The 16076-nt window shown below is 40.5% G+C and overlaps 1 protein-coding gene across 1 annotated transcript in view; it reads right to left on the reverse strand.

The window, feature by feature from the left end:
- SAV1 (salvador family WW domain containing protein 1) overlaps positions 1–9167 on the reverse strand; it is a 30434-nt gene extending 21267 nt beyond the window's left edge. Inside the window, exons 1-2 of the mRNA XM_001927720.8 lie at positions 8674–9167; positions 5850–6293 (exon numbers count right to left, since the gene is read on the reverse strand). Coding sequence (XP_001927755.3) covers positions 5850–6293; positions 8674–8767 — 538 coding nt within the window. The 5' untranslated portion in view covers positions 8768–9167. The remainder of the gene's footprint in view (positions 1–5849; positions 6294–8673) is intronic.
- Positions 9168–16076: the final 6909 nt, after the last annotated feature.

Below are 16076 nucleotides of genomic sequence, written 5' to 3' on the forward strand. Positions count from 1 at the left end.
TCAGCTTTGTGAGGTGGTATCATTACCAATTTACAGATGAGTAAACAAAGGTTCAAGGAAGTTATTTTAGGAGTTCCTTCTGTGACACAGTGGGTTAAGAATCCGACTGCAGCAGCCTGGGTCGCTGTAGAGTTGAGATTTCAATCCTTGGCCCAGTACAGTGGGTTAAAGGATCCAGCACTGCCACAGCTGAGGTGTAGGTCACAGCTGAGGCTTGGAATGGATCCCTGGCCTGGAATTCCATATGCCACAGGTGCAGCCATTAATAAAAATAAAAAATACAAAAAAGTTATTCTAGGAGTTTCCACAGTGGTGCAGCAGAAATGAATCCGACTAGGAACCATGAGGTTGCAGGTTCGACCCCTGCCCTCGCTCAGTGGGTTAAGGATCAGGTGTTGCTGTGGCTGTGGTGTAGGCCAGCAGCTGTAGCTCCGATTAGACCCCTAGTCTGGGAACCTCCATATGCCGCAGGTGCAGCCCTAAAAAGACAAAAAAGTTATTCTACCAAAAGCCACACAGATGGTGTAAGACCACGTTACAAATTTATTACCTACCACGTAATCTTACCAGAAAAGGTCAAGTGTAATTCTTTAAAGAAAAATATGATTGCCACTAATAACAAGAGATCTATAAATTCTGAACTCAATAAGAAAAATGAGAACTTATTTCTGAGCTACAAGGAAAAATACAGTTTTCCATAATTTCAGTTAGTCCCAGAAAAGAATGAGTGGCATTTATAAACTTTAAATTAACTCCCATTTGAGAATTAACTGCAAAGCACCTTCCACTTAAATTAAAACATTAATAAGCTAAATACCTGATTTCGCAAAGACACAGATGAAAGTATTACTTTGTCTTTCTGCTAAGCTTTCACTAGATATGCTTCCGAAGAACTAACGTTATAAAACTGGGCAGGTATCTACAAGGTCCACCCTTACAGACAACTCAAAAATTCTGGTTTACCAATGTTTTAGTGGCTACAGAAAATAAAATGGAATATGGAACTCAAATAAAGGCTACAAGCTCCAGGGTAATACTAAACATGTTTAGTGTCCATGTTATAATCAAGATGCTGACAAAAAGATATAAGGATTAAACAAAGCCAACTGCCTTCTTTCCTCCTCTTCAAAATAATAACAAAGTTGTGCCCCTAAGGATTAGTAACACTCAAAAAAAAAATTCTGGTTAACTATATTTTTTTCAAATTATAGCTGACTTACAAAGTTGTGCTAATTTCTGTTGTACAGCAGAGTGACTCAGTCATACATATATACATACATACACACACACACACACACACACACATTCTTTCTTTAAAAATACTGTTTTCCATCACGGTCTATCCTAGGAGATTGGATATAGGTCCCCAGCAGGACTTTATTGTCTACCCATTTTAAATGTAATAGTTTGCATCTACTAACCCCAAATTTCCAGTCCATCCCACTCCCTCCCCCTCCCCCTTGGCAACCACAGATCTGTTCTCCTGGTTAACTAAATATTCATGCATTTCCTGGAGTAAACACAACTCCAGTATTTTTTAGGACTTTCGATTTTTATAACTTGATTTCTTTAGCCATCTTTAAAAATAAAAATTAAAAGTTTGTTACTTGAAATTGCACAAAACCAAATTACTTAGGTGCAAAACAAAGGAATTCAATCTGCCTTTAGTATTCCAACTAAAGACTTCCTTCCTGTTAACAGAATTCCTTCCTTTGGCACATACAGTAAGTGCCTCACTGGTATGTAGGCCAAAATGTTAAAGGTCAAATTTCACAGCTAAATGTAGAACTTGCTAGGCCCTAAAATCCTTTAGGATATTATACAACTTGTTTTTTTGGTACTTCTGCTAAAATAGTAAGATGAAATTAACCCTTGAGACAAGGTGTTTCCTAAAAGCCTAAGTGACAACTCATTGACAGGCTCTACTACTCTCAAGTCATCACAAAACTATTTTCTTCCACACCTTTTTTGATGCTTATTACATTAGTAACAGCAATCAAAATTTAAACCTTGTGAAAATAAATGTGTCCTCAGCACATCCTCATTCTCCCACAAACTTACCTTCTTTCCATTCATTCATGTTCCTTAACTCTTTACAGCATAAATCTTGAAAATTTAATAAGTTTCAAGTCTTTTCAAGATGAATTTAAGAAACTTCCAGCTATTTTCTCATATTCAGATTTTTCCCTCCTGGAAATAATAGCTGTTAGGCTTTTCTGTTTAGTTAATAATTGGTTTTTAGTCCTCCCCTGCCACTTAGGAGCCTCCTAGAAAAAAGTATTTTTTTTTTTTCTGAAAGGCATTAATCTTATTGCCCTGATATAAACTAATGTTAAGTGAAATTTCTCAAACATGTATAACTGCCATAATAAAAGCAAGTGTTTTTTAAAATGATACTCTTGAATTTGTAAAAGTATCCAATTAACTTCTATTTTATTTACTTCTAAAACATGTTTGGAGAGGGAGTTCCCATCAGGGCTCAGTGGTTAACAAATCCAACTAGGAACCATGAGGTTGTGGGTTCGATCCCTGGCCTCGCTCAGTTGGGTTAAGTATGCTCAGTTGGGTTAAGTAAGTTGGGTTAAGTATCCGGCGTTGCCGTGAGCTGTGGTGTAGGTTGCAGACACGGCTCAGATCCCATGTTGCTGTGGCTCTGGTGTAGGCCAGCGACTACAGCTTCGATTGGACCCCTAGCCTGGGAACTTCCATATGCCCCCGGTTCAGCCCTAGAAAAGGCAAAAAGACAAAAAATAAAACATGATTGGAGAAAGTTATTTTTTTAAAGTCTGTCATTAGGAGTTCTTGCTGGGTTAAGGATCTGACTGCAATGGCTTGGGATGCCATGGAAGCTCAAGTTTGATCCTTGGCCTGGTGCAGCGGGTTAAGAATCCAGTGTTGCCAGAGCTGAGAAGAAATAAGTCACAGCTGTGGCTCAGATTAAATCCTTGGCCCGGTGGATTCCATATGGCACAGGTATGGCAAAAATAAAATAAAATAAAATAAAGTATGTTATTTAAATTATAAAAGCTATGTCAGGAATTTCCGTTGTGGCTCAGCAATAACGAACCCAACTAGTATCCATGAGGATGCAGGTTCCGTCCCTGGCCTTGATCAGTAGGTTAAGGATCAAGCCTCAGCTGTGGTTGTGGTGTAGACCTGTAGCCTGGGAACTTCTATATGCTATGGATATGGCCCTAAAAAGACAAAAACACAAAAACTACGTCAAACTGCATAAGCAGGGTTCTAAGAGAGGATCAGTAGAAATTTAGTTTTTACAATATTTCCTCAATGATATTTTGTGAATCAGGATTTTTTTTTTTTTTTTGCCTTTTTCTTATGGCCGTACCCGTGGTATATGGAGGTTTCCAGGCTAGGGGTCCAATTGGAGCCGTAGCTGCCGGCCTACACCACAGCCACAGCCACGCAGGATCCGAGGCATGTCTTCAAGCTACACCACAGCTCATGGCAACGCCGGATCCTTAACCCACTGAGAGAGGCCAGGGATCGAATAGTTGTCTTCATGAATGCTAGTCGGATTCATTAACTGCTGAGCCACAACGGGAACTACAACGAATCAGGATTTTAACACAAGATTTTATCTTGGTGTCATTAAATCTGCATACTTCAGGTATAAAAGTGTCATAAGCTATCAGTGATGTTTGGAATATAAACAATCGGTATTAATGGCAAACACTGTTATAAGCTATTATTCCCGATACTCTTCAGCTACCAAAATTGTCTTAAGACTCCAAACTTGAAATCTGTGGATCCATTCACTTACTCAACCATTTGTTTTTAGAGTACCTCCTATATAGCCAGGTGCTTTGGTAATCCTATCTGACTCTTCTCTTTCTCTCATCCCTCAATCCCCATTAGTGGTCAAGGCCCATTAATGCAGATGTGTCTCACTTCCCCCCTTTCCAAACATCCCCAGCCTGATAGGTCATTTAAAATATTACCCATCAAATGTGTACTGAATGGAAGATCACTGAAAGTACTTATAAATAGTGTATAACAGTAAGAAACTCATTCATATAAAAAGGCAGGGATATGAAAATGGACAAACTATAATCACAGTTTTAAAAAGAATGCCATGGAAAAAGATGAAAGAAATAACTAAATACATCTTGTTAAAATATATAAAAATGAACTTGTGTGTGTGTGTGTGTGTGTGTGTCTTTTTGCCTTTTCTAGGGCTGCTCTCGAGGCATATGGCGGTTCCCAGGCTAGGGGTTGAATCGGAGCTGTAGCTGCCAGCCTACGCCACAGCATTGCAGGATCTGAGCCGTGTCTGCAACCTACACCACAGCTCACAGCAACACCGGATCCTCAACCCACTGAGCAAGGCCAGGGATCAAACCGGCAACCTCATGGTTCCTAGTCGGATTCATTAACCACTGAGCCACAAGGGGAACCCCCAAAATGAACTTTATTTTTAAAACTTACTATTCTGATTAGAAAACAAATTATTTCAGTTTAAAAATACATGATTACTAGAAACAGCCAAAATACACAATAAAGTATCCAACTATCTAATCCTTTAACCTAGAAGTTCTTTAAAAACAAAAAAGACACGCACCTATTCTCATGACAGTACTTCTATATGCCTCTAGACATTTTATGTTATGTATTCATAGACTTCTAGATGAATCTCTTCTCTTCAATGTCCCAATGAGACTTGAATGTCAGCTTTCACAAAATAAGCTACTCTTGCCAACTACTCCATACTTTTAATTTTCAAAACTTCAGTGATTTACTTTCTCCCAAACCCATAATTAGGTCTCATTTTTCCTTCAAAAGTATCATAGATTTGCACTTTCCTCTCCACTGCAGTCCTCTTTTCTCTAGCAATCTATCTTAACTGGTAAGCTAATCTTGAAATAGTCCTTTCATAAAATGAACATCTTGTCCTTTTGAAATCTTCAATGGCCTCTGCTTGACTCAAATTTAAATCCTGCAAGCTCTTGCTGCACCACTAATCTCCATTTCACCTTACAACTTATTTCTCCAAACTATGCAGAAGTGCACAACTCCTTGGATTTATATCATCTCTGCTCTTTTCACTGGCCTAATCCTAATTTTCTAACTAAAATGTTCTTCCCATGTCCCCTGTCATTCTAAAGTCTAAGCTAAAAGCAAAAGCAAAGTTCAGGACCAACCTCTTCCACAAACCATTCTCCAAGTATTCTAGCCTACCCCGATCTCTTTCTCTTCTGACTCTTTACTGCACTTAACAGTCAATACCACAAAGTTTAATGACTACCTGTTTTTTGATCATCTTGAATATATTAGTTTCATCCTCCCAAATAGGTCCCAGAAGGCAGATACTACCAAGAGGGTCGGGGAAAATGCTAGACACATAAATGACTACTACGAAAACAGTTCTGTTAAAAGAAACAGTGCCAGTTCTAGCTAAGTAATGATGTAGTTGCCCATGGTGTCACCCATCATGCCCAATTCTTCCTATTTGCCTTTCTTTTCCCAGGTTGAGGTCCAGTTTCTCTGAAATCCTAACCTTCCCATTTTACCAAATCTAAACCTAGACGCAGTCCAACTATAGACATTAAAATCTCTAGGTTTTCCAGCTTCGAAATGTTAACAGTCTACATAGCCTTTAGCTACGTACCAAGCTTTTATAAAATAAGGTAATTAAATGGCTTAATAGACATGAAATTCCTTCCCTCAGTTCAGATTAATAATTATTTGCAAACTGACTTAGCAAATTGGCAAAATGTAGAAGTAGTTCTTTAGGAGTATCTGTTGCCTTCCCAAGAAAATCCAGAAAAGAACATTTTTTTAATGAGGTGTTAATAAATCAAACTCACGTAGTATTTATAATTTTAAGTTACCTGAAGCATGCCTCCCCTGATTTTGTGGCACTCTTTGGAAGAGATCGTGGTTGTAGTCATAATATCTATAGTCTTCATGTGTGCGATCTCCAAGCTGGCGCCTCCTCTGACCATCAAAATAATTATCGGAATAATAATATCGGGAACCAGAGTCTCCATTTTCAACAGCAAAATTAACTTCTGTTAAAAATGACTGAGAAGAGCCATATTCCCTAGGGACATCTGCTAGACTCCTGGCAAGATAAGAAGGTGCAGATAATCTGTTGCTTTCTCTTCTCATTATTTCATGAGGTGTTCTTTGAATTGGAGTTCTAAGGAAACTCTGGTTTCTTGAAACTATTCCATCTCCAGAAGCTGAAAAGGCATTAGAGCTGGAATCTGGAAGACAGATATCAGTTCGTCTTGGAATTGTGGGACCGTGCCGGATGAATGAAGGCATGAGATCTATGACAAAACAAAGGGTAAAAGGACCAATAAGTAATGCACTTTTCAGAAGTTGTTCATTTACATGTATCACCCCAAAATGAAAAACTTCAACAGATTTAAGAAAACATAATTAAAAATTTTAGGACAGTATTTGGGTATTTTAAAATTGAGGCTGGAGTTCCCACGTAACTCAGAGGGTTAAGGATCCAACGGTGGCTCTGGTTACAGCTGTGACACAAGTTCAGTCCCTGGCCAGGGAATTTGCACGTCATGAGCGTGGCCAAAAATAAAATTTGAGCTGACATCTTTCCACCCGAGTGAATTTATAATTTGTATGAATGTGTTATGTGTAAGCTCTGCCAGAATCAAATGTATTTTGCATCTTACCATACATAACATGATGAAATGTCAATAAGTTTAACTATTAAATATGTTATTAATGAAATACTCATGAAATGTATAAAAACAGTAAACAATCTAACAAATGGATACACAGTTACCAGCATAAGTTAACATTTTAGTGTGTTTTGTTGATTTTTCTTCATTTTCAAAATTCCTCAAATCCTTCAAGCAAACACAATTTAGAAAAAAGAAAACAAAATAATTTATAATTCTATTCGCAAACACATAAAAGTGATTTCCTTTAAAAAGATTTTAAAATGAATAACCTGGCCTTCCTACTTGTCGAATTGTGTAGCAGTAGTACATAAAAAGCTGTAATCAAAAAGTAGTAATCAAAAGCTGGAAAAGCTAACAATTTAGCTACAAAAATTAAAAAATAAGAAGATCTCATTTCAAAAAGGCACACAAATGTCGGATCTGTTCAAGAAAATGCCAAGACTGAAACTACGGCTCCTTTAAGAACAATTATAATTCAAAACAGAAGATAACAGAAGAACAATGGCTTTAAGGATACAGTACTTCTGAATACAGAATTTAATAGCTTAGGCATTCCCGGTTAGAAAGCAAATACCTTTAAAACAAGAAGAAAACTGGATTTGGCGACCGTTTTATAAGTTCATTAAGTAAACTATCAGAGAGCACTCACATTAATAAGCAACAGAAGCTAACTCTAGACAAAAATTAATATCAGAATAAACAAGGCTCAACATTTGATAAAACCAAAATATAAAATACTCTATCAAGTTATTTACTTAAAAGGCAAATATATCTCATTATTTCAAGTAATGTTCAATAAACTTTATTTGCAGCAAACTGCATGTTATCATTAACTCAACCAAAATACTAATATGTAACTGAAAAACTGATTAAAAAAAAAAGGTTTAAAAATCAAGTTTCACGTTACTGATGTACCCATCTAATATGCTCTGTTTTATAAGAAAGCACTGCAAACACATGGATAAATCTGCAAGTCTGATGTGGTTATAACGGAAAAACATGCTCTCCACCCCTTTCTGTGTGATCTTGGGCAAGTATTACTAGGAATCTCTATGAAAAGCTTTCTCAATTACAATATGAGGTAATGCTTAAGTCACAAGGTTAGGAGCCTCCCAGAAGAAAACTTACACAAAGGGCTCAGCCTGTAGAATGAGCACCAACAAATTAGCTCCTTACCTCACAGATGTTCTGAACACACGAAAATTAAAAATTCAATAGATTCAGCTGGAAAATTAGAATCAAATACTTAAAGTGAAGAGAAGAAAAGTGCCAGGGTAGGGTGGGAGAAAAATGCATTCTATTAGAGTTAAAAAAAAAAAAAGTTTTTGGTAACTTCCTGTAAAATATGAAATTATTTTGAGTACTTTGCCTTTTTGATTCTCGGCGGCGGGGGAGCTGGTATTTGAAGCAATTCTCACGAACACAGCCAAATACATATTTTGGCTCCTCTTCGCTAAGATCTACGATTGATGAGGCTTTAGGTAGCGGCTACAATAGCAATGATCACCTTTCATCTCCTTAAGTCTGCACCCAACAGCTGGGCTAAGGAATTCTACCCGAGAGTTCGCCCAATTTGCAGAACGGGCTAGTGACATCCGCAATGTTTGCAAACATACAGCAAATCTCGACGTAACTAGAAGAAAAAGTGTGCCCCAGTCTAATCACTTTAATTCCTATAAGCCCAGGGGATAAGCAATTTAAGTGTTTCCCAAAGAGCCTCTTTCTTCCAGTTAATCAAAACCAACAACACTGACGAAAGTAGACAGAGAAGTCTGTGGTTATTTGGGGGGGAGGGGGTCGGAGGTGGACGAATATAAGTTTCTTACTCTTCATCAGCTTTCATACAACCAACACCACTTTAAGCACAAGAAAATTTTAAAAACGAGTATTTCACAGATACCAAGGAGGAAAAGAAGCCGCGGAGAGAGGCGGCAGGCACTCTGCCCGGGTCCCCGTGGGCACCCCGGCCAGGTGTGGGCGCGCCCCGCCCGACACTCACTCCGCAGCAGAGGCGACGTCTCCTTCTTCACGTACTTCCCCTGCACCTCGGCCGGCTTGGACACTTCATTTTTGGTTTTCTTTCGGGACAGCATCCTTGTCCACAAGGCCTCAGGCCACGCCAAGAAGCCTCCCTAAGGCTCCGCGCCCGGCGCCGGGATTCCCCGCCGCCACCTCCGTCGGCGCCGCCGCCTCCTTCCCTCCGGAGCAGCCGCCGTCGCCTCCGCCTCCTCCTCCTCCTCCTCCTCCTCTCTGCAGCCCCGGGTCGCCCACAGGTACTGCCGCATGTTCGGGGCGCTACGCGCGCCGACCGCCGCTCAGTCGCTTCTCAGTTCCTTCCCGGAAGTCTGCCCGCTCCCCGACGCTGCCCGAGTACTCCGAGAGGAGAGGCCAGGGACGCCCGGCCAGGGCCATGGTCCGCCGCGGGCCGCCTAGTAACCGCTACGGCTGCTGCCGCCGCCGCCGCCGCCGCCGCCTACGTCCTGTAAACTTTCCCCGCGGCCGCTGGGAATTCTGGGAAACTCGACGCGGCGCGAGCGCCGCTGCCCTACCCCCACTCCAGCTCCTGGGAGCGGTGGCGCTACAGAACCGCTGGCCGAACTCTCCGCTAGCGGGCCGGCCCTGTAGCTGCAGCCACCTTCACTTCCCCCTCGGCGAGAAGCGGGTACCTCGGGCACTAGAGGTCTGAGGACAAAGCCTGCCAGACTGAGCGCCGGAGGCCGTGGCGCGCTCCTGCAACGGAGCCCCTTTTTACCCACAGATTTTTCTTCCCGGACCCTGAGGGAGCGGGTGGCGCGGGACAGCCGCATTCCTGTCCTCCTCCACGGCAGAGGACGCCCCTCTTAGAGTTTTTTGGGCTGGTGAATTCAGGTCCGTGTTCACACAGAACGCCAGTAGAGTTGAAGGGACACCACCCTTAGCTTAGCGCCGCACCAAAAAATAATCTAGATCCCTGATTTTGCGAAAGCATTAGGCCGTCCAACACTAATTAAACAGATATGAATCTGTCTCCTGAGTGCCAGGGAGTGCATCTTTCTGATGAGAAAACGGAGGAAAAAGCCAAATGTGATTTCTACTGTTTCCTATTTAAGACAATTTTGATGTTAGCATAATTTAATTATGACTGTCCTTACTTCCTAGCCACATTATTTCTTCTTAGAGTTGTCATGGAAATAACAATTATTCTACAATACGAGTAGAGAATAGTTTTCTTTGAGCCAAACTGAGAACTATAAACCCAGAAGACAGCTTCTCAGATAACTCTGGGAAGGTGCTCCAGAGAAAATGATTTTCTTAGTTTTGTAGCTTGATGTAATGAAGAACATTAAACCAGTCAGGAATATATTCCTTCAAGGTTTCAAAAAAAAAAAAAAAAAATCAGCTAGGAACACAGGAGTCAGTATGGCCTTGGCACTTGGGAAGTGAGGCTTACCATTGAAGGTATACCAACACTGGCAGTTCCCAGAAAGTTACTTTTTTTTTTCTCTAAATGTTGTAGTTGTTGCTGTTCCCTTGTTCTTGCCCAAGTGTTGCTGAGTTGCCTGATTGATGTCGTTTGGTTGAGCCTCTGAAACGTACATGGCCAGATTTATGTCCTGCTCTGTAGCTCAAAAACAAGCCGTAACCCTTCAGCATCATTGGTGTCTAGCGTTGGACGCTTGGTTGGAGGCTTTGCAAGTGTTGCATCTATCTCATATTCAGAAATCCTGGACAGTTGTTCCTTTGTTGATTTATAATCACTGAAAGTGAATCAGCTTTTTGTTTCCTTGTGTTAACTTTACAACGATTAGGAAAATTTACAGGGGCTAACATCTCGTTCCCTAGAAGCCTAAGAGCCTTAATGTACGGAAATATTCCTTGGCCATGTAGATCAATCAAGTATTTCTCAGCGTCAACAAATCGTGTAATCTCACTTTCAACACGGGGGGAAATGCAGCATGAAGAGTCCATCCTCTATGAATGATTTAATGGTAATGTAGGGAGTCATCTCGGCAAAGGTTGCAATCAACTTTGGCCGATAAACGCTTCTCCCGTTGGGCCAACTGTTAGGTGGTCTGCCAGCTCAAATAGCTTCTTGAGTGTGATGATATCTAGCCGCCTACCCAGTAATCACGCAGAGGCCTCCCTCAGTTGGAGGTTGGTATGGAGATCCACCACCGGTGCGGTGACCCCAGGGCAAACGGTCGCAAACATGGCGTTAAACCGCTTCTTTTGTTTCAAAGGATTCTACTGCGGTAGACGAGAGCAAGTGCACATTTAACAAATTTTATCATGAAGATCGTATGTTAGACTGATCCCTGCAAGAATCCACGGTGCCTCGTTTCCTTCTACATTGGAAATGCCTCTACCTTGAGTGATCACCTCCTTAACATCAGGTATGATGTCATACGCTGCGGAAACACAGCCAGAAGCATAGTGAATAACAATGGATTATTGTTGCCTCCCAGCGTCCAGTGTAGAGTGCGGGTTGGATTGGCCACGGAAGTTGCTGCTGCTGCTGCTAACATTTGGTCAGGGGGCGGCGGCTGGGTATTGAGTCCACCAAGCTCTAGCGTTAGAGCCATTGTGTCAAAATTAGTTACTTCTAACATGGACATTCTTTACTTCTGGTCAGTGAGCCCTTTTCTTTAATAGTTAAAGCAGATGTACAATGTGTGTTTCATAGGCCACAAACAGGCTACTTTAGCATAAAATTCAAGTTAACTCATGTATAATCTAAAATGACTTTCTTATATCTCAATATGTGAACATTTCTTTCATCAGAGTTAACTATTCCAGTCAGATTTTTTTGAGAATTTTGAGCACTAAAGGTCAAGACCTCGGATTTTGAATCTAAAATAGACTTTATTTTCTTTTATATAACTTAGCAGAGGTGCAAAGTGTACAGAATAACATTTAGAAAATAAGATGAGATCCACCCTGTAGTGGCCAAATTAAGGCTTTGACAATGGAAAGTGCTATAGGAAATACCTTACGAGAAATGTAAACAATTAACAAAAGGCAAGGAATTTTTTTCTATACAAAGTTAAGACGGTCAATTTTTTTTTGCCATGAACAAATAAGACATTTTGTCAAAGTTCTTGTCTCCATTGCTGCTTACTGTTATGGTCCCTTGGCACAGGTCTCCCATAACTCTGTCAATGATCAACAAATATTTATTGAGCACTCACTATGCTAGGTACTGTTCTAGATGCTTGGGATATAGCAATAAGCAAAGAATCCCTACTCTCATGGGAAAGAGAGACAATAAAGAAAAATAAACATACTACAATATATAGTGATAAGTGCTAGGTGAAAATAAAACAAGAAAAAGAGGGTTCATGATTTTAGACAGTGTGATAGAATGACCAGAGAAGGCTCGTGGAAAGGAGGCATTGGAATTAAGTGACAAAGGAAATTGGCAATGCACCTATCTGGAGAAATAGTATTTGGGGCTGAAAGAACAGCAAGTCACCATGTTCTTGGCAGTTTGGAGGGATGTAAGAAGGTCTTTGTAGCTGTAACAGTGGAGGAGAATAGTGAGAAATGAAGTTAGAGTGGTGACAATTGCACCTTGGGCCTTGTAGGTCATTGTAAGGAATTTCACTTTGAGCATAGGATTGACATGATCTAACTTAAATAGGATCTCTTTGGATGTTGTGTTGAAAATAGACTGAATGGGAACAAGGGTAAAAGAAGAGAGCTTAGAAGCTTTGAACCTGGGTAACAGCAGTGAAGATGATAAGAAGTGATCAAGACTTTGGATATATTTTAGAGACAGAGCCAATAGAATTTGCTCACAGATTGAATACTGAGTATGTGAGAAACCAAGGAACCCTCTCTATGGGTATGTAAATCTTAACAATAGAACAGTACTGTAGGGAGTTCCCTTGTAGCCTAGCTGTTAAGGATCCAGCATTGTCACTGCTGGGGCATGGATTTGATTCCTGGCCTGGAAACTTTCATGTCGCAGGTGCAGCCAAAAAAAAGTTGGACTAGTTGATTCCAAGATGTCTTTCAGCCCTACAGTTTGTGCCCAATAAGCAGAAAGAAATAAACAAAAACATTTATCCTAGTAGTGCAATAGGGGATTTCTCTTTAAAAATATTTATCTCGGAGTTCCCGTCGTGGCGCAGTGGTTAACGAATCCGACTAGGAACCATGAGGTTGAGGGTTCAGTCCCTGGCCTTGCTCAGTGGGTTAACGATCCGGCGTTGCCATGAGCTGTGGTGTAGGTTGCAGACGCGGCTCGGATCCCGCGTTGCTGTGGCTCTGGCGTAGGCTGGTGGCTACAGCTCCGATTCGACCCCTAGCCTGGGAATTTCCATATGCCCCGGGAGCGGCCCAAGAAATAGCAACAATAACAACAACAACAACAAAAAAGACAAAAAGACAAAAAAGAAAAAATATATATATTTATCTTCACTGCTGTGTTTTTATTAAAAAACTGTTAAAGCAAGTTTTAAAAGATCAGCATTATACAAAAGCATAAGTTACTACTTTCAAAGAGAGCCAAAGTTGTTATGCTATTTTTACTTTCTTTTACTAGATGCATGTAAAATTTAAAAGGGTGAACTAATAGAGGATTTTCCAAGAAAGAACCAAATGGAAAGAAGCGCTACCTATGGAACTTAAAAAAAAAAAATAATAGATCTTCTATTCTGCAGCCCACCCTTCCTGATCACATACCAGGATAAGCTTAATCTGTCTCAGTAAAAAGTAATAATTATGCTACAATCTAGGGCTCTTCAAGCCTCCAAAGTTGTGCTCTTAAAATCTGGGAGCATAAATTCCTGAGTACCCTTTTTTTTTTTTTTTTTTTTCTGAGTACCCTTTTAAGCAGAAGTTTTAGTTGTTTCCTATGAAGAAGAGGATATGTAGTTTATGCAGCTCTGAAAATACTTAGTATTAGCAACTAAGTTGGGTCCCCAAACTTCTCTAGTATCTGATGAATCATCCCTAACCCCAAATAATGTAGAAAATTAGTATCACAAGCCTGATCAAAAGGAATCAAGCCAGGAAATTTGGCGTTACTAAGCTTAGCTCTGGTTCCTGTATACTGTTATTGCCTGGATTTAGAGGCCCTCTAAAACTGTGATAGCTAGCCAGAAGAAAGAGTCTTCTATTCTTGCCAATGCTAGCCTTTGACTTTAGTTGTCTCTTCTTACAGGCTTTTCTGTCTCTTGGCCCCTCTAACCCTAAAAACTTTATCTTTCTTCCAACATTAGACTTTATCTTTAGTCATATTCAGCTTATTTTTAACTAATCTTTGCAATGATTAATATTTACTTGGCTTTTATTAAGTTTGTTTTGGGTTTTTTTTTTTTTTTTGAGAACTCATTAAAAATTTACCAAGGGTTCTCATTATGAGAGGTCTGCTGATGTGTATCTACTTTGGAAACACCTGCATCCCTTCTGCACCACATGGGAGTTAAGGGATAGTCGGAAACACCATCTAATAAGACACACCACTATTTCTTTTTTGCTGTGGACACTCCATGCTGATGCAGAGGCCCCCTGAAAAATGATTTTCCAGAGTCCCAAATGGAAATAGAGATAAAGCATTTCTCTGTCTTCAATAGCTGTATGGATTTCACTAGTCTTTTAACATTACCATCTCTTACTCACTCAAGCCTGGTACGTACTCTTTCTGAGACTTCTTTTCCCTGCCAAGATCTCCCTCTCTCTCTCTTTTTCCTTTCTTTGGCCACCTCACAGCGTATGGAGTTCCTGGGCCAGGGATCAGAGCCGAGCTGCAGTTGCAACCTAAGCTGCAGCTTCAGGGATGCCAGATCCTTAACCCACTGTGACCGGCCAGGATCAACCCTGCAACCCAGTGCTCCCAAGATGTTGCACCACAGTGGGAACTCCCCCAAACCTCTGCTTCCATTTCATGTATTTTGGAAACTTGTTCTGTTTCACTGCTTCCCTATCTTTTGGACTGCTTTCTTGAAGGATCCACTGACATTATTCTCTGAGGCAAAAAGCTTTGGCCTTAGGGTACAAGATGAACATATTTATGAGGAAGAATGAAATGAAAAATACATTTGTTTGAAATATTTTCAAGAAAGCAATTTAAGTAGCATACTTGCAGTTAAAGCCAGAATGCAAAGCTTTAAGTGAAAAAATGGAACTGTCCTGTTCCATATGGAGACTGGCTACATAAATTTATCTTCTTTCCCTCCTGAAACCCCACTTAGTTAATAATAAAAAAATAAAAGGGAAAAGATTCACAATTATTATGAGAACACAAGATGAGCCATCTATGACATCAATGAATTTCAACTAGAAAGTGATGGAATTGAGGCAAAGTGGAAAGGAGGTGAAGAGAACAGATGAAGTGTGACAGAGGAAGCCACAGCCTAAATTACTTGTGAAAGCATACAGCCAAAGATCTAAGAGAGACTTAGGACTCGCACCTGATTCAGTTAAGGAAATTAGGAAAGAAATGTGGAGCTAGAAAAAGGCATTGAAAGTCAGGAGTTCCCGTTGTGGCACAGTGGTTAACGAATCTGACTAGGAACCATGAGGTTTCAGGTTTGATTTCTGGCCTTGCTCAGTGGGTTAAGGACCTGGTGTTGCTGCAAGCTGTAGTGTAGGTCACAGACGTGGCTCGGATCCCGCATTGCTGTGGCTCTGGCATAGGCCGGCCACTACAGCTCTGATTAGACCTCTAGCCTGGGAACCTCCATGTGGCCTTGGTGTGGCCCTAGAAAAGACCAAAAAAAAAAAAAAAAAGAAAAGAAAAGAGAGTCAAACTTCCACTCTCCATCCTCTATAGAATTTCAGGCAGCTAAGCACCTATCCCCCCAACAGGGGATCTTAGGGTTCTTCTCTGGAGAAATCAAATGTCCCTAGAACAAAGTTCTTGGCATTCTAACATTTGTATGACCTGCAATAAAAGCACCAACTATCTCACAGGGAAGTCTGCCAGGCAATGGGCCCAATTCCCTCACACAGACTCACAAATGTGTGTGTGTGTTTTTTTTTAATGTGTCATTCTTAAATATAAGTGCACAACTCAGGATTACTAGAGATTTCAGGAAAATTTGCCATGTTAAGAGATAATGAGATAAAATGAAAAAGAGACCCCCCCCCAAAATAAATAATTCAGAGGATAGGTGAGTACTGTAAGATAAGTACTTTAAGTACTTATTGACCATCAATAGAGATATTTGAGAAAAGATATTGGATCCATAAGTCAACAACAACAGATACGATGAAAAAGAAATAATCAGGTGTCCTTTTGTGGCACAGTGGGTTAAGGATCTGGTATTGTCACTGCTGCAGCTTGGGTTGCTGCTGTGGTGCCAGTTCAATTCCTGGCCTGGGAACTTCCTGTGCCACAGGCATGGCCAAAAAACAAACAAACCCAACAAAACAAACAAACAAAAATTAGAAAGCAATAGAGCTCTTAGAAATTAA

The sequence above is a fragment of the Sus scrofa genome, chromosome 1 (assembly GCF_054392235.1).
Source record: "Sus scrofa isolate SSC_HxYL_T2T_F1_AM1 chromosome 1, Sscrofa_HxYL_maternal_Yorkshire_Landrace_v2.0, whole genome shotgun sequence".
Taxonomy (NCBI): domain Eukaryota; kingdom Metazoa; phylum Chordata; class Mammalia; order Artiodactyla; family Suidae; genus Sus; species Sus scrofa.